At 36.4% G+C, this 20,125-nt stretch overlaps 1 protein-coding gene across 4 annotated transcripts in view; it reads right to left on the reverse strand.

The window, feature by feature from the left end:
- Nucleotides 1-20,125, reverse strand: part of PTBP2 (polypyrimidine tract binding protein 2) — a 77,332-nt gene that overhangs the window by 41,690 nt on the left and 15,517 nt on the right. For all 4 annotated transcript variants that reach the window (XM_021705905.1, XM_021705904.1, XM_008071998.1 and 1 more), the window contains exon 2: nt 12,987-13,062. In XM_021705905.1, coding sequence (XP_021561580.1) covers nt 12,987-13,008 — 22 coding nt within the window. In that variant the 5' untranslated portion in view covers nt 13,009-13,062. The remainder of the gene's footprint in view (nt 1-12,986; nt 13,063-20,125) is intronic.

The following is a 20,125-nucleotide window of genomic DNA, read 5'->3' on the forward strand; positions in this document are numbered from 1 at the left end:
TGCCATCCAGGTTTGCATAATTGCATTCCAGAAAGCTTGCAAAATGATTAAATCACCTTAGCAACGCATGTTTCAGAATGTATCCCCATCATGAAGCAATGTATGACTGCATCTTGCAATTTATCATCTTATGAAATTTCTTAAAAAGTGAAAACTGAGTTGGCAAAAATTACGGAGATTACAGTTCTAACCTACTTAAATATTTTATGACTATTAACATCAATATACTATAGCCCACTCGTGAACTTGACTGTTGTATTTTCTGGTACTCTGAATTTTAAAAGTAAGCTAATGCATTTCAATAAACAAATAAGATACCTGCCTTCACTTAAAAGCTTCACCAAAGCAAAAACATTCAAAATGTCTATGAAATAGGAAGTGTTTTACGTAGAACTGTTTGAAGGACTTGCAGTCTATCCACTAACCAGATTAATGGCTCTTAATCTTCTAGGGACTCAAAGATATTTTTGAGACTAACTAAAATAAAGGATGATCCTCACACATTTAGAAATACACATATATACTCCATTTTGAATAAAACTTTAGGTACTTTATGTTACTTCCCGAAACATTCAACACAATCTACAAACATTATGTGTGTGTGTGTGTGTGTGTGTGTGTTCAAAAATAACCATAAAACTCCAAAATTGTTTTGATCTCTAAGTATCTTCAACATTCACTAGCTCATTAATTCTTGATAGACATTACCATCTTGATAGACATTACCAGAATACCTGGGATGTGTCTAGCACTGTGTTACACTCTAGAGACACAACAGAGAGTAAAATAAACAGGCATCCTGATGCTCTACAGTTTAGCTAGAGGAGGGACTAACCAGGACATGAACCAGCTAACTTCTTACAGTAAAACAGGACAATGTGATTAGAAGTGACCTTGCTGAGGATTGGAAGAGGGTGGTGGAAATAATGACTTTATTAGATGACCAGAAAAGGTATCTCTAGAAGATATGTGAACTCGCTCGATGACTTACTTGCCAAGCTATGCTTAAGTCATATTTTAAAGTTTCACTTTGGTTTCACTTGAATGGCCAGTCAATGCATTAAATAATCCCCTTACGTTGTCTCTGTACACAAGAGGAGTAAGCTCTGGTTTCTGAATCTGTGACCCTGAAGACCTTGGCTGGCTAGCTCATCATCACTCCAGAAACAAAAAAATCTACAGGAAAGTATCCACACCTCTTTTCATTACTGGGGAAGGTTTGTGGTTTGTGTGTGCACCAATCTTGTTTTCTCAACTTGTCAAGAAAAAGAGGCTCAATTTTCCATTTTGTAGTATCTTACCCAACAACTCTGGAAAAGAGGCCAAAGGAAGATGTTCATCTACTCCCAGATTCGAAACATATAAAATGCTAAAGCTATCTCTACTTGAACACTTCTCTAAACGCAATACTGCTTTGCTACCTTAGTTCTGAAGTCCACATTCTCCCCTTTCACCCGTCTGTCACTTTTCTCTCCCTAATGACCTTGTTCTCCACTGGCTTTACCTGCAACTTGCACATACACAGGTCTCACCAAGATCACAGGTCATTTGTTAATCACACCCATCAGTGACTGAGGAACATGACTACTTTCTTCCTACTGGATTCCTCTGCTCTCACTGCCCCTAACAACCTCCACTTCCACTTTTCTTACTTTCCCTGGCTCATCTGACACCTGCTTGTTTTTAAACCCTGCTTACTCATTCGTTTCCCAGAACTGTTACTTTCCCAAGACGTTTTGGTCCCAAGGTCCTCCCCAGCTTTACTTGCTCATGATAAACATCCTAGCACCTTGGCTTCATATTCACTATCATTTAATTTATAAATTATTTTAGTCCCATTCATTCACTGATATGCTTTCAATTGTCAACCAACACAAAGTGCAACATTCAAAAGCTCTATACATCACCTGTCCAGTGAAAACTATCTGATAACATGTAAGCACACCTTCCTTCTCCAGGTTGCTCAAATTCACATGCAGCTACAGAAGTCCTGGTAACTCCCTTTATCAAATAAGACACTGAGATACAAAGCAGTTTTAATTCTAAGTAATTTCAGTTAGACTTCAAGGCAAAGCACAGTGTTACAGAAAATGCTGGTTCTAGAAAAATCAAAATTAAAAGACTCTAAGCTAAGAAAAACAAATGCTGGTACTCATTCCTATATGAGAAACAAATTCCAAAGAAGAGTTAACCAGCAAAAAAAGCAGGCCTATACAGCCAGATAAACTCTGCTCTTTTGCTGGCTGCAAAGTAGCTCCAGCAGCCACCACCCAAAGCCTCACTCGGCTGACTGTGGAAGCTGGCTGCAACTTTGCATTTCCACGTAGTTGTGCAGCCTAGTTGCCAAAAAGTACATGAGGCACGAGTTGGAAAAACACAGAAAGCAACTCAAGGCAGGCTCTCGCCACTCCACATGCAAGAAGGCATGCTGTCCGAATCCCTGTAAACATGCAGACTATGAAACATCTGCTGGAATACTCTCAAAGCATTATAATAGCACATCAAATGACAGTACATCCAAAACATGCCTGTAAAAATTAAAATGAAAATCCCAAAGGGTTCTTCTGAGTAGCAGGCACCAGAATCTATGGAATCATCTCAGTCCTTTCACTTAAAGCAAAATGTCACACTTTTAGTAATAATAAATCTTGCTATTACAGGGTAGTACTGGCAAAAATATTTATACTTAAAGGGATATTCCATATCCACAACTGTAAAGAAATAACTTAGAGCCGGGCTCGGTGGCTCAGCCTGTAACCCCACGCTTTGAGAGGCTGAGGTGAGTGGATTGCCTGAGCCCGGGGGTTCAAGACCCGCCTGGGCAACTTGGCGAGACCTCATCTCTACAATAAATCAAAAAACTTAGCCGGGCATGGTAGTGCACGCCTGTAGTTCCAGCTACTTGGAAGGCTGAGGCAGAAGGATCTCCGGAGCCCAGCAGGTCAAGGCTGCGGTGGCCGGGAGTGGCCACTGCACTCCAGACTGGGCGACAGAGTGAGACTCCAACTCAAAAAAAAAAAAAAAAAAAAAAAGAAATAACTTAGAAAAATTAAAGAGACTACACCTGATCATTGTCAAGCCTCCTATCCACAGCTGAACAGTGGATACAAATTCCATTCAATAAAACCCAATTCCAATGCTAGTTGAGGCTAGTTATATTTTTGAAATATTTTACTTTTATTTCTCCTGAAGGAACTAAGTTATTAGAAAATAGTCTTATTGATTTATTAGACATTTACAGTACTAAGTATATAACAACATTAACTTTTCTCACTTAAAAAATTAGTTTTGTCTTTGACACAAAACACCTGTTCAATATGTATAGAGAAAGAAAAGCTGGAGAGGTAAGGGAAAGGCTTTTGAGGCAGATGCTTTTGGAAGTAGAATTCTATACTAAAATCAATTAAGAGGAAACATTTTGGATAAAGTTGGAACACAAAAATGAAATTCTGTGTTATACATCTGATAGCCATAAAAGTGTCCTTGTAACACTGTCTGCAAAAGTTCTTGGAATCATCTGAATCATAAGGAATATTTTTCCAGACAAATATAGTCACCAGTTTTTAAAGGTCTTTTATGCTATTTCATCTTGTAAGTAACAGTATGCAAATTAGGGTCTGTTAGAAAATATATGAACTTTCATGTCACTTAGTTAGAAAAAAACCAGAAAAATCTTAAAACTAATTTCTTGGCTAGGCATGGTGGCTCAAGCCTGTAATCGCAGCACTTTGGGAGGCTGAGATGAAGGGATTGCCTGAGCACACGGGTTCAAAAACAACCTGGACAACCTGGCGAGACCTCATCTCTACGATAGATCAAAATATTCGCTGGGCATGGTAGCACCTGCCTGTAGTTTCAGTTACTTGGAAGGCTGAGGCGGATGGATTGCCTGAGTCAGCAGGTTGACACTGGGGTGACCATGAGCATGCCACCGCACCCCAGATTGGGCGACGAAATGAGACTCCAACTCAAAAAAACAAACAAAACTCATTTCTTCTTTATACAGAGGTCAAAGAAACTGCATAAATATCATGTTAAAGCAAGGATTTATGAGATTTTATTTCATCACAACAAAAAGATTAGATTGATTCTTTGGTCATGAAGTATATATCATTCCTAAAAATAATTTTAAAAAGTGGCAGATTATCCTTACTTTCCATCACAAACAAACCTCCTTATCCACTTTTTTCTTTTGTTTTCTTTCCTTTTTTCCTTTGTTAAATGTTATTATTATCCACCAACCTAGTGATTCTGTGATAAAACTCTAGCATACTCACATACCATCTTCTTCCAAATAACTCAGAAGCTCTGCTTTCTTAATACACCATTTCCTGCATATTTTACTTTCAAAACTCTAAAGTTGAGGACCTTGATATCTCTAGAGGAGATTACTACACAATTTTTAACTGTTCTCTCAATACACAATACTAACTTGCCCCTCTGAAACACAAACGGAGCAAAAAATCCTTTCCAGAACATAAATCTGGTAAAGTCCAAGCGAATCTCATATATATGAGATATATCCATATCTCAAATCAAATCTTATATCCAGCCTCCTGCCTATCAAGACTAGTTTTTAATTATTTCCCTTCTCATATCTTACATTCTAACTAGACAACACTACTTGTAATTCATGGCTTCCAGAGATTAACCTACTGCTTCAAACAAATTTTGGATTTGTTTTACAACTTACTGACATAGAGCATTTTCATTACCCCCAGAAAATAACCTTGTAACTTTCTATTAACCCCAATATTCTGGTTTCTAAACAAAAAAGTGACTATCTGTTCTTCAACTTGATAGAAACGGAATCACACAGAATGTGTTCTTCAGATCTGATTTCTTTTGGTTCATATGTTTAATATTCACCCATGCTTTTGCATGTATTAGTAAACATTCTTTTGTTACTAAGTGGTAATCCACCTTATGACTACACCATAATTTATCCATTTTCTTGTTGATAGACATTTGGCTTATTTCAGGTTTGGGACCATTACCAATAAAGTTTTTGATACACACACACAAGCTTCGTAGCAAATATACGTTTTCACTGGGTAAACAACCAAAAGATCTAATGGTTCATAAGGTAGTTTTATATTTAACTTTGAAGGAAAATGGCAAACTATTTCCCAACTATTTTATACTATCAGACACAACACAAGATTGCACCACTTCTTCGTCAACATTCGGTATTGTCAACCTGTTTAATGTTAGCCATTCTAGTTGGTATAAAGTCTGTCTCAAAATGATCTTGTGTTTTACTGTCAACTAACAAAACTTTTCATGTGTGTATTACCCATTCTTATAACTTCTTTTGCCCATTAAAAAAAACTGGGCTGTTCATATTTATTGGTGTGGAAGAGTCTTTTAAAAGTCTTTTGCCAGATATGTTGATACGTATTATTTTCTCCCAGTCTGTGCCTTGCCTTTTCATTATCTTAGTAAGCAGAAATTTTCCATTTTGATGGATCCATGTTTATAATTATTTCTCTATGATTTGTGTATTTTGTTTCTTCTCTAAGAAATCTTCATTTAGCTCAAGTTTTTGAGTTGTTCTATTTTTTTTTTTCTATTTAGTTTTTAGGGTTTGGTATATAATTAATCACATTTTTTATATGTTATGATTTAAGGTTTGCATTTGCTTTTGCATTTGTATATCCAGTTGTTCTAACACCACTTGTTATAGCGCCTTTTCTTTCCCTATTGAGTGACCAAGGCACCTCTCTAAGTATTCAACTCACTTTACATGTGCAAGCTTATTTCTGAATACTATTCTGTGCCACAAACCACGCTGATACTTAACTGGACTAATTATAGGGTTACAGTGAATCTAGAAATCAGACAGTGTTGCAACATCTTTTTTTTTCCAAAATGGTTTTAGCTATTTTAGCTTTTTATTTCCACATAAATTTTAAAATATTCTCATCAAGTCCAATTTCAAATCCTGTCGGATTTGATTAATTCATTTATAGATGTGACACCATCTCAACTTGAGGAATATTAACATGTTAACACACTGAGCCTTGTAATTCATGAACATGGTTCTCTGCACTTTTTTAGGTCTTTTTTTTTCTCTTGGCAGTGCCTTGTAGTAACTGCTGTTGACATCTTGTACATCATTTGTTAAATGTATTTGATGTTTTGTTTTTCTGATGCTTTTGAATATCTTTAAAATTTCATTTCCCAATAAACTTGCTGCTAGTATAGAGAGACAATTTATTTTAGTACACAGAACTTGTATCCTTTTAAATTCACATATTAGTTCTGCCAAATCTACTGTAGATTCCTTTCGATTTTTATGTTAAAAATCAAGTTGATGGTGAATAAGACAGTTTTTCATATTCCTTTCCAATCATCATTCCCTTTATTTCACTTGCCTTAATGTACACACAAAGCTAACTACCAAAAAAAAGTGAATACAGAAATCCTTTCTTCATTCCTATTTTTAAGGAGAAAACATTCAATATTTCCCAATTAAATATGGACTTTGTTGTAGGTTACTAGCAAATACTTCTTATTTACATTGCATGAATTCCCTTCTCTTCATTGTTTTCTGATACTTTTTCTTCCTTCATTCTATCATTATAACAAATTACACTGAATTTATTTTCAAATGTTAAATAAATCTTACAATCCTGGGATACCCCTCAATTAGTTTATTAACTAACCATTAGTTTCTCATTATCTCTCATATACTGCTGAATTGACTTACCAACTTCCTGAAGAATATCTGCATTGAGGTTAATGAGATATATTAGTTTGAGATCTTGATTTCCTGTATTACCTTGGCTAAGTTCTAGTTGCAGAGTAGCTTCACTGGGAAGGACCCTCTCTTTCTTTGTTTTCAAAGACAGCTACTATTTCTTTCCTATAAGTTTCATAAAATTTAACAGTGAAATCACCTAAGCCTAGAGTCATATTTGTGGAAAAAATGTTATTATAAAGTCCATTATTATGCTACAGTAGATAAAGAGCTAACTAGATTAAGTCAGTTTTGATAAACTGAGTTTGTCAAAGAGTGTCGTCTACCTCATCTATGTCACTGAATTTGTTGGCATTAACACAATTTGTAACAATGCCTTTTTTCCTGTCATGCTCCCACATATCTCCACTTTCATTGGAAGTGAGACCTCCACTTTGATTTCCGATACTGATATCTTTTGTGCTATTTTCTTGGTCAGTCTTGATAGGAAGTTTTAAGCCGTTCTTTTTCTACTATAGGTATCTGAAGACATATCTTTCCACCGTCTGCATCTAACAAATTTTGACAGATTTTCATTCAGTCAGAAATATGCCCTTATGGTATCCCCTTTGATCAGACTTGTACAGTTTAATTTCTAAATATTTGGGACTTTCCTAGATTTCTTATCACTTTTAAACTTCTTAGCTAATTCTTTTATAACCAGGCACTATTAAGAGCTTTCAATCACTTGAAATTTATTGAGTTATTTTACAATCCAATGCATAGCCCATCATGGTGACTATTCTATGGACACTTACAAAGCTAATCTGCAATTACTTGTTGTAGTTTTATAAATGTGAGTTATCACTGATGGCATTATTCAAAGTCTCTACGTATCCTTCTATTTGAGGGGAGAAACCTAACTATCCTACCAATTACTATGAGGAATATTAAAAATATCCAGGTACGATTCTGGATTTGTTTCTCTCAGTTTTTCATGTACTTTGAAGCTGGTATTACTAGCATACAAATTAAGGAATGTTTTCTAATAAAATGACCATTACAGCATTATAAAATAAGCTTTCTAAAATCTCCAACAACCCCCACCTGAGTGGCACATTCATTACTACTGATAAGCCTACACAACATTGGTGTCATCAAGTTCTGGATGTTGATCACTCTAACACGCATGCATATATTTAATATTTAAGGCATACAATTTGACAACTATGACACGTCACAATCGCTCAAGTCCACAGTTGACCTCAGGTTCACTCTTGGCATCGTGCATTCCACAGATGATGATGTATAATGATGTTTCCATCACTACAGTATCCTACAGAGACTCTTCAATGACCTGAAAGGCCTCTGTGCTCCACCAATTCATCCCTTCCCCAATCCCCAATCTTTGTATTATCACCTCAGTTTTGCCTCTTCCAGAGTATCATACAGTTGGCATCACAAGGTATGCAAGATTTTCAGACTGGCTTATCTCACTTATTAACATGCATTTAAGGTTGCTCCAAGGCTTGATAGTGCATTTCCATTTAGTGCTGTATAATATTCTACTATGTGAATGTAGCAGTTTATTTGGCCATTCACCTACCGAAGGACATCTTGGTTGCTTTCAAGTTTTGGCGGTTATAATTAAAACCGCTAAGAAGATCCATGTGCAGGTTTTGTGCAAATCTAAGTTTCCAACTCCTTTGGGTAAATACCAAGGAGCACAACTGCTGGATCATATGGTAAAAGCATATTTAGTTCAGTAAAAAAATGCCAAGCTGTCTTCCTCAGTGGCTATACCATTTTGCATTCCAACAATAAATGAGGGTTCTTGTCGCTCCCACATCCTCACTAGCATTTGGTGTCGTCAATGTTCTGGATGTTGATCACTCTAACACGCATGCATATATTTAATATTTAAGGCATACAATTTGACAACTTTGACACATGAATACATCCCTGAAAGCACCACAAGAGGATGTACACCCATCACCCCCAAGTTTCCTTGTGTCCCTTTGTCACTCCTCCTCCCTTTTCTTTCCAACTCAATCTCCTAGTCATCATCAATTTGCTTGAGATTAGTTGGCATTTCCTAGAGTTTTGGGCAAATGGAATCAGACAGGATGTGCTCTTTTTCTTCTCCTGTCTGTCGCTTGACCTAGTTATTTGGAGATTCACCCTTGCTGCTATATGTATTGATTAACTCACTCTATACAATATCATTCCACTGCATGGAAAAACAGAAAATGCCAAAACAGCAGCCTACTTATCCACTCATCTGCTGATGAACATTTAAACTGTTTCAGGCTTTGGTTATTACAAAAAGTGCTGTGAACATTCACATACACATTTTTTAATGAACATATCTCTTCACTTTTCTTGGGCAAATGCTTAGGAGGCAAACAGCTGAATCACACAGTTAACGTAAATGTAACTTTTTGAAACTGCTAGATTTTCCAAAGTAGCTCCAATGACTTTACATTCCCATCAACAATATGAGTATTATAGTTCCTCCACATTCTTATTAACACTTGCTATTGTCAGGCTTTTTAATTTTAGTTCTACCAATAATTGTGTAATGTCAACTCACTGGTTTTAATTTGCATTTCTCTGATCATTAATGATGGCAATAAGCTTATTTGCCATCTGTATATCTTTTTTCTGCTGATCTGTTCAAATATTTTGGCCAATTCATTAAATTGGGTTGTTTTGTTGCTTATTGTTAAGTCTGAGTTTATATATTCTGAATTGATAATAAGTCGCCTATATCAGCTTTATGCTTTGTAAAGATATTCTGCTACTCTATGGCTTATACTTTCATTACCTTAACAGTGTCTTTTGAAGAGATGTTTGTAAATTCTGATGTCAAGTCCCATTTTTAAAAATAGAATGTTCTTTTAGACTCATATTTTTAAAAAAATGTTCTCACAACACCAAGATCACACAAGATTTCCTACTATGTTTTTTTCCCAGAAGTTTTATAATTTTTGGTTTTACATTTAAGTCACGGTCTTGGAGGTAACTGTTGTGTCAGTGTGAAATAAAGAACCAAGATCTTTTTTTTTTTGCATATGGATATTTCCAATTGCTATAGCACCCTTTGTTGAACAGTCTACTCTTTCTCCACTGTATTGACTTTGTATTTTTATCCAAAAAAAAAAAAAAAAAAAAATCAGTCAAACGTAACTGTGTGGATTTATTTCTGAACTCTACTCTGTCCCACTGACCTATTTATCTTTCTTTATGACAATTATGATGCTGTTTTGTTACAGTAGCCTTACTAATTCTTGTAATTTTTGACAACAGGCAGTCGATGCTCCATTTTTTTCTTTACTGGCTTACAGCTATACTTCTTTGTATCCTTTTATTTTTTTAGAGATTAAACCTAGAATTTCTATAGCCTTAACAGAATCTTTTAATATAGTTAATATTGTATCACTTCATGTTAAAGATAAGAACTATGACATACATTTCCAGTCATCTTCGCTTTGTACTCATTGTCATATAAACATCTATATACATATACACTATAAACTCATAATATGGCAAATTTTTCGTTGAACAGTCTTTCGAAGAAATTTGAGAACAGCCTTTTAAAGTTTACACACACATTTACAATTCCCAGAGCTCCTCCTCATCTCCTACAGTTCCGAGTTCATATAGAATGTCATTCTATTCAGACTAAAGAAGTTGGCTTATTTTTTTTCCTTTCAGTGCAAGGTGCTGGTCTCCTTTCAGACGTTTTTCTCCTAGCTATTTAAAGACTTGCTCTTTACTGCTAGTTTTCAATGTTTTGACTACGTGTCTCTTCTTTATGCTTATCCTAAATGGGGGGGGGTTTACTGAGCTTCTTACGACTCTAAGTTGACATTTTTAATTCAAATTCTTAAAGTTTTCAGTCATTACTGCTTCAAATACATATGCGCCCCCACCCCTTTTTTCTGCCCCTTTCTATTCCCTCTCAGGAACGCCAACTACATTTTAGACTACTTACTTGTCTGATGGGTGTATTTTGTTCTCTGGCAAACTAAGCAATTTGTATTTATCTGAATTAAAGTTCTCTAACATTTCTTCTATTGTCTCCCATCTGCTGTTAGTAACAACCAGCAAATTTTTCATTTCAAATATTTTTGTTGTTGTTGTTGTTTATTTTTATTTTCTGAGTTGGGGTCTTGATCTGTCACCCAGGCTGGATGCAGCGGCATGATTACAGCTCACTGCAGCCTCAACCTCCTTGATTCAGGCAATCCTTCCACCTCAGTCTTTGAAACAGGTGGGACTATAGACATGCACCACCACACCCAACTAATTTTTAAAAAATTTTTTCTGTAGAAATGAGGTCTGGCTATGTTGCTTAGGCTGGTTTTCACCTCCTGGACTTGTATTTTTCAATTAGAATACTTCTATAAGCTTTCTTTATGGTTCTTTATCTTTAAGCACATTCCTCCATCTGTTCACTCATTATTTCAATCTTTTCCATAACAGCCTAAAATATTTACTGTCATTTTCTGCTAATGCTAATATCTAGGTCATCTGGAGTCTGCTGCTACTGAATGCCTCTCTGTAGTTCATGGGTTACTTTCCTGCTTCTTCACATGACCTGCAATCTTTGATGGTGTGCTAGATACCATAGAGGCTAGCTATAGGAGACTGAGCCATGCTGTCTTCCTCAGGGACTGCTGTTTTGTTTCGGCAGTAAACTTGAGTGACTAATGAATCCCCCACATCCTGTCAGGCTGGAGTGTCAGCTTCTAACTCAGTCTTGTAGATGGCACCTATGACAGAGCGTGACCCTTTCAAGGCCTGGGCTTTCTGTAGCCTGCATGAAGTACCTGAGGGCCTCTGCAAGTTGTCTGCTTATGGAATTACCCTTTAGCACCAAACCCAGAGCAAGGGTTTCCTGACAGACCTCGCAGTCTCAACTCACACACATGTAACCCAGCCATTGCCGAAAATTCTGAATGAAGTGAATCCCACATCAAATTCTGCCCCTGCTCAATGCCTAGTCCTCTGAACAGGCTCCTTTTCTTCAGGACCCTTCCCCACAAATTCAGACATATGAGCAGCTTTGAATCCCACTGTCTCTTCACCTTGGTGAGACCTGTGTGCTCTGCCTGGTCTCCACGTCACTAGACTGCAGCAGTGATGAAGCCGAGGCAGAAAGTCAGAGTGATCAAGAGACATTTCACATGCCTCCATTTTCTCAAGGATCATGACCTTGTACTGCCTAATCATTCATTCTAGACCACAGTTGTTCCACACATTTTATTCAGTTACGAAGTTTTTTATTTTGGGGGACATTGGAAATGCAGACAAAGCTGCTGCCAATTATTGTCATGTCCCTCAATATTAATTTTTAAAATATTTACATACTCATCATGATATTGATTTAAAAAACTGATAATGCAGCGTTTTAGACACTTGAGTCTATTTGTTCAATTATTTGCATATGATATTTTGACTATCAAAATCATGACCTAGTTATTTTGCTTTGTAACTACTCCACAGAAAAATCAGTAATAATGATGTGCTGACAAATTCATCTTCACATCATTATGACTATCTGGTAAGCATTTCCTTATAATTTTTAGATAACAGAACTGTGAAGATGTGTTCGTATTTGTCAAGGTGTACATAGACACAAGCAAAGGTTACCTGAAGACAATGAAAATGTCTTCTAGTCTTTTAGGATTCTTTTATTGCCCATTATAATTTGTTCCTCAAGCAGTAATTCAAGATAAGATACAGAAAAAGGGAAATTTGGTTTCAAGTAAGTGTAAAATGTAGGGTTATAAGATAAATTCGATAAAATAACAACAATAATAATAATCAGATTCAAAATATGGCTCATTAGTCATGAGGTATAAAAATCAGCATATATGTGTTTATAGACAGACACTACAAACATTTCAGACAACACAATTTAACTTAAAGTTTGGGTTTTATAGTTTGTGGCATAAAGAAGCAAAGTAAAAATATTCTACGATATTCAAGCACAAAAACTAAAAACAAAATAAAAATACAAAAAGGTGCATGTGAGGGACTTTTAACACGAAAGAGAAGGGACTGTATCTTTGTGATAACAAAAGCAATCAGACTTAAGAGTTATTTGCTCACAGAAGTCACAGACTTCAGGCTTTTTTACTTGGCTCATACATGCTCTAATAAAATTTCCTCAAAAGTGTTTGAGCACAGCATTTAAAAAAGAGACCCTATTCTGGTGTAGTTATATAAATTTTAGTCTGAATATTCTGCTCCATAAAATGGCAGATGATGATCAACTTAAGACAGGAGCACTTACCTGTAACTACCATGCTGCTCATATTCGAGTTTGGACCACTGAGAACACTGCCTGAGAGCAGTTCGTCAGATCCTCTCTATAGAAACAAAAACGAATGAGCATAAGACAGTTTTACATTCAAAAATTATTGCCTTGAAAATCTGTCATTTAAATGTCGAATGTTACACTATTGGGAATAGTTAAAAATTTAAATCCCTGAAATAAAAAATCAACTTCAGCCCTGACTCCCCCATCCATCCCTCTCCACTTACCAAAAGGCAACAGTCCCAAAGACAAAAAACAGGGAAAATGATGAAGATTCGGTAATCAAAAGCTTTGGAAAGCTACCTCAAACTTTTACAAACAAAAGTCACAGCTGTTAGACTTTCTCAGAAACATTCTGTGAACCCTTCAGCCCAATGGTCCTTTATTCTTCCTGATTACTCAGTTCTTTAGAAAATTAAAACTTCATACTGGTGAGCTGGACATCACCATCATCATCATTAAAATTAAACAGTTATGTATGTATACTTCAATAGTTAACAGCAAACCTATGGAATGAGAAGTTTCATTCTGCCAAAATAAAAATAAAAAGAGATTGGGTCATGTCCTGAAATTCTTTAGAGAAAAGGTTGCCGATTCAAATGCTTGGAAACTGCAGTTGTTCAAACCAATCACCGATATTTTAGCTATTTTGAAAATGTGTGCATTTACAAAAACTTCTGTGACCAGACTAATATTTCAACTAGCTAAATCAACTGCTTTACTTATTTTAAGTATATGTACATACATGGGTGTTAACATCTAAAATGGGCAAATTAATAGGGGTTGATTTTAAATAACCAATAACTACAAAAAAGGTGAATGCAACCATCAAAATGGAAAAAAAATGTATAAAGGAGATAAATTAATAAAGCATTTCAGAAAGTCTATAAATCCAAAATAACCACAAACTTGTGTTAATTTGTAGGTTTTTAAATTTTGTGTTCTTTTATTTATTTATTTTTAATTTTTTGAGTTGGGGGTCTCAAAATTAGCACGATCATGGCTAACCACCGCCTCAACCTCCTGGATTCAGGCAATCCTTCTGCCTCAGACTCCCAAGGAGGTGGGGCTACAGGCGCATGCCACCATGCCCGGCTACTAATTTGTACTTAAACTCATAATTAGTAAGCTATATTACAACAGATGTGAAAATGGTAAACAAATAGATATTCTTAGGTCAGCACCTGTAAATGTTTTATAAGCTTTCTACTCATTCGCCTTAAATGCTCAGAGAAATACAAGCATGAGGAAAATAAAAACAAGGTTTCTTGCCACGTTAATACAATATTTAAACCAAGTCTAATTTCTAATCAAGATATGGAAAATTTGGTATGGCACAGTTAGCTTTATAAGGACATAATGAGCAGAAAGGGAGTCTTCAGGGATCCTCAAGCATAATCCCTAAGACCCGCACTAAACATGGACACCTGCTGGCAATCCATGTCCTCAGGTCCCTCCCAGACCTACTGAGTGAGAAACTGAGGTAAACCCTCCAGGTGCTGATGCAGGCTTAAGTTTAGAACCACTGATTGACATTACTGGTTCACTATCAACAACAGAAGATGCTTCCCACTTTTATGTTTCTGTGGTGTGAAGAAAAAAGCTCTGGAGCTCAGTTTCCAACTCCCAGCTGTGAAAGCGCGTTTACTGGTTCTGGGCTGGAGTTCTTCCTTGACAAGCAGGGTAGCATCTACACCACAGCCCTCAGGGTTAATCTATGCATGATAATTTACCAGTAGTGATTACTGGGCAAAGGCCTGGCCCACATCCCAGTGCTTACTACAGTATTCTCAACTGCCAACCAAGTACAATGTCCACGTATATGTACTAAGTCAGTGACAGTGAAGTCAATTTACTCTGCACACAAAAGCAAAGTCCCACTTGAATAAAATGAGCCCTTTCACAAATGGACAGAACTCCAAGTACAGTACTCTAAAAGGAAACAAAAAACCCCTAAAGCAATCCTTAGTTTTACTCACCTGAACAAAATTTTTAACCCCTTAAAAGCTCCTTAGTTCTCAACACTTTGACTCTCCTAGTTTTCAAAAGTGTACCTGACCTCTTTCCAAATGCCTATTAACCAGTTTATTCTTTAGATGTTAGCTTACTTGTGAATCCAAAGTCTTCTAACTTCTAATATTCCTCTGCAACACGTGTGATTACAGGGGATCACAAATAACTCTGGAAGGTGATGGGTGAGAAATCTTGAGTCTACACAAGTATAAAAGCAAGCCTCTGATTCTTACTTGCAATGTATGGGATGCTCTCTTTCTCCTTTCTGCAATGCATCTTTTTGCACGGAAGTCTTTTTTATTAAAAAAAAAAAATACTGTACTTGTGATACCTTTTCTTCCTTAAACGATTTCATACCTGCTGTTGAAAGAGTAGACTGAGTAGCCTTTGCGTCAAAGTAACTAAAGATAGGAAGTTGTTGGTAATTTTGAGATTTTACAAAAATTACTGAAGAACAGTTTTATAAATTTCATTTTGTTCTGAAAAAGAAATTATGTTTGCCTTTCTGCAGAATAAAAACCTTATCACTATTATACCCAAGAGAAATGATTCTGTACTAGTGATATATGTTAACATTATCACATTGACTGAAGGAACAATTTCATTTGAATTATCTCAGTCTAGTTGTTTAATGTAGAACATATATAAAATGAATGATCAATGGTAGTGACTGATGGCAGTTCCACGTAAGTGGCTGTTGAAACAAATTAAATTAGTGGCACTTAGACTCAAAATCTCTACTAGAATATGTTGGGTTTTTTTGAGATGGAGTCTCAATGTGTCACCCAGGCTGGAGTGTAGTGGCACGCTCACAGTCAACCCAGCGTTGACCAGCTGGGCTCCAGCAATCCTTCCTTCCGCCTCAGCCTTCCAAGTAGCTGGAACTACAGATACTCGCTACCACACTCAGTTAATTTTTTGAATTATTGTGCAGATGAGGTCACACCATGTTGCCCAGGCTGGTCTTGAATCTACGGGTTCAAGCTATCCTCTCATCTCAGCCTCCCAAAGTGCTGGGATTACAGGCTTGAGTCACTGCTAGAATATATACTTTTAAAAAATTTAATACATCTAAGAATGATGTCAACTGGTCTTAAATTCAACTAAAAAGAAATTAAATGTTAAAAATGGCATTATTGTCTCTTGCTAAATCTGACTATGAAAACTTTTCTTCCTGTGTAATATGAATAACCATTTCAAGGGACAATAGCATCCCACCGCAACAGTTAAGAAAATGCTGAGATAGAAGATACAATGTTAGGAAAATGCCGAAGTATTTCATTTTTTTGTGGCTATTGTGAATGGGATTGTGCTTTTTATTTGGGTTTTTGTTTGTTTATTATTGGTGTATGGAAATGCAACTGTCTTTTGCACATTTATTTTATACCCGGAGACTTTGCCAAAGTCTTTTATCAGTGCAAGGAGGTTTTTGACAGATTCTCTTGGGTTCATGAAAGACCTTTACAATGGAAACAACAAAACACTGCTCAAATAAATCAAAGATGACACAAACAAATGGAAAAATATTCCATGCTCATGGATTGGAAGAATCAACATTGTTAAGATATCCATCCTACCTAAGGCAATCCTCAAATTTAATGAAATACACATTAAATTACCAGCAGCATTCTTCTCAGACCTGGAAACAACAATACAGGAACTCATATGGAAACATAAAAGACCACGAATAGCCAAAACAATCCTCAGCAAAAAAAAACAAAGTGGGAAGTATCACACTCGCAGACTTTAAACTTTATTATAAAGCTACAATTATCAAAACAGCCTGGTATTAGTACAAGAATAGACATATAGACCAATGGAACACGATTGAGATTCCAGAAGCAAAACCTCCATTTCTCAACCAACTCGTCTTCGACAAAGCCTCCACCAACAACTGGGGAAAGGAGAACTTATTCAGTAAATGGTGCTGAGAAAACTGGCTGACCACATGCAGAAGATTCAAACAAGACCCCTACCTAGAATTATACACAAAAATCAACTCTAAATGGATTAACGACCTAAATGTAAAACCTCAAACTATAAGAATCTTAGAAAACGCAGGAGACACCCTTATGGAAATTAGAACTGGCAACCAATTCCTGATCAAAACCCCAAGTGCCCATGCCTTAAGAGATAAAATAGGCAAGCGGGACCTCATCAAACTTATAAGCTTTTGCAAAGTCAAAGAAACTATCAGGAGAATGGGGAGTCAGCCCACAGACTGGGAAAAAAATTTTGCCAACTGTATATCTGACAGTGGCCTAACATCTAGGATCTACAAGGAACTCAAACAGACCAAAAAAAATAAATAAATAAACAGCACCATTACAAAGTGGACAAAAGATATGAATGGACACTTCTCAAAAGAAGACATACAAGCAGCCAACAGATCCATGAGAAAATGTTCACCCTCACTAGTCATCCAGGAGATGCAAATTCAAACTACACTGAGATACCACCTAACTCCAGTCAGGATGGACATCATCAACAATTCAAAAAACAACAGATGCTGGAGAGAACGTGGTGAAAAGGGAACACTTATACAATGCTGGTGGAAATGTAAACTAGTACAGCCTCTGTGGGAAACAGTGTGGCAATTCCTAAAAGATCTAAAAATTGACATTTCGTATGATGCCACAATCCCCCTACTGGGAATATACCTGGAAGAACTCAAATCAATCTATGAGAAAGATACCTGCACACATATGTTTACCACAGCAATGTTCACAATAGCAAGAACATGGAACCAACCGTGCTGCCCATCAGGAGGACCGGATAAAAAAAATGTCGTACATATACATGATGGAATATTATGCAGCCACAAAGAAGGACAAAAATAATAAACTTCACAGTAACCTGGAAGAACTTATAGTCTATAATACTGATTGGTGTATCACAGAAACAAAGAACTGAGTATCACATGTTCTCATTCATAAGCGGACCTTGAACAATTATCCTAATACTATTAGAAAAGGATTGGCAGTAGTGGGAAACTACCAGGGTCAGGGAGGGGTGGGATTGGCAGTAGTGGGAATCTGCAAGGGGGTGGGGGGCACACTTCATCAACAAGGGTACCTGCATAATGAACATTCGTATACCTAACCCTGAATTATACCCCACATCTTTAAAATAAAAAAATTTTTTTAAATAAAAAAAAAGAAGATACAACGAATACATCAAAGAAATAAATGACTAAAAACAGATAAGTGCAAAATTAAGTACAGACAAAAGGCCACTGGGAATTCATTCCAATGACCTAAATGTTGTGTTTTATCTTCTCATGATGATCACATTCTGTTCATCACAGTAGTCGAACTCAACTACCACCTCTCACTTCCAGATTGAGGAGTTGTTGGGACTGTCAGAAAGGCAACCAGGAACTGAAGGCTGAGGCTGACAAGAATTCTTGGCTCTGGTAGGGCTCAAGATCAAGAGCTCACCAAACACTCTCCTCTGGATATTTCAGCCTAGGGAACAAAAAGACATGGGCAAGGACCTGGAGGTAACAATTCTGGGGAAAACCAGAATCTTAAAGAAGGGCAAGGGAGGTAGCCATGTGCATACTCCTGGCCTCCTTAAACACAGATGTACCTCCAAGGGGATGGACAGAGGAGGGAGTGCTCCCCCTTGTAGCATAGAAGAGGACTAACTCGTGCAACCAGTAGAAATACAGAAAGCAATGATACACTGAAGAGAATCAATAAAACCAGAAGTTGATTAAAATAAAAAATTCTACTTTCAAGTGACCACCAAATCCCAGCATAAAAAACTATTGCAATAATAGTTGAAAATCTAAAGACTAGACCATATTAGGGATTGTTCTCAAGACTTCCAACAACATTGAAGTCATCCAGAAGAGCAAGAGAAAACTAAAATTCATAGATAAAAAATGGGATCACATAAAAGGCTTTTGTCTAGGATGCAAGGAAATCTGTGGTCAAATCAAGTCCCATACATTAAACTTAGTAAAGTCTATTCATCAAAAGACGGCATGAGTAAACGACAGGGCAAGCTACAAATGAGGGGAGATGCCAGCAGCCAACAGAGCTAGTAGCCATAGTGTACTGCCGAAAACTACAAAATCAGCTTGACAATGCACTTGGATTTTTATTAAGCAAAAACCACAAATGGGCATATCACAGAATTTCACAAAAGAGAAACACCAATGGCCACAAAAGTGGAAAAAGTATGTAGGGGATTTACTGTACTGACAAATATTAAGCTCACAAAGAGTGAAACAGACATTCTTTCTCTTAGTGTGAGCCAATAGGATTTACAGAGTACATCTACAAAATACTCTTGCTAAAAATTAAACAGAATCTGATCAAGCTTCACCTAATCACAAGTTTACAGAAAACATAGAGGACATTGGGAACATACGAAATGGCAACACGGAGGTACAATCAGCGGAATCCAGAAAAGTGGAAACGGTGCACATGACTCAGTTTCTCACACAGAGAAAAAAGGCAAGAAAAATTTAAAGAAAGGAATAGAAAAAAAAAGTATTTCTGAATACCGTTGGAGATAAAAATATCAAGAAATTATTTTAAATTTTATAATGGTATAAATGTTACTTTTAAGAGACTGTATCTGTCAAAGACATATACTGATGCATATGAAGAGGATATGAAATGATCTGAGATTTGCTTTAATATTCTCTAACAGAAAAGAAAGTGAATTATATACCATTCCCTCACTTTTGTATATTGTGAAACTCTTACAATAAAGGGCAAGACGAAAGGAAATACTACACACCAGACTGGCAAAAATTAGTAAATTAATTACTTAACTAAGTGCTAGTGGGGATCTTAGGCATTTTTTGAGAACATAAATCGTAACAGTTCACTGGAAAATAACCTAGAGCTGTCTTGTGACATGTAACATACTGTGCATACTATGTATATGTGTACACATGCTAGCAATATACTCCCTTAGAGATATACTTGCAAAAACTCTTCTATAAATGTTCACAGTATTGTTTTTAAAGTCACAAATTTTAAATATCCCAATGCCTACCAATCCAAATGTCCAGGAAAAGAGATAAATTGGGCATTTACAAATAGGTACTCCATAGCAATAAGTATTATACAATTTCACATAAA

The sequence above is a fragment of the Carlito syrichta genome, unplaced genomic scaffold (assembly GCF_000164805.1).
Source record: "Carlito syrichta isolate Samal-C Ts95f unplaced genomic scaffold, Tarsius_syrichta-2.0.1 Scaffold314804, whole genome shotgun sequence".
NCBI classification, from domain to species: Eukaryota; Metazoa; Chordata; class Mammalia; order Primates; family Tarsiidae; genus Carlito; species Carlito syrichta.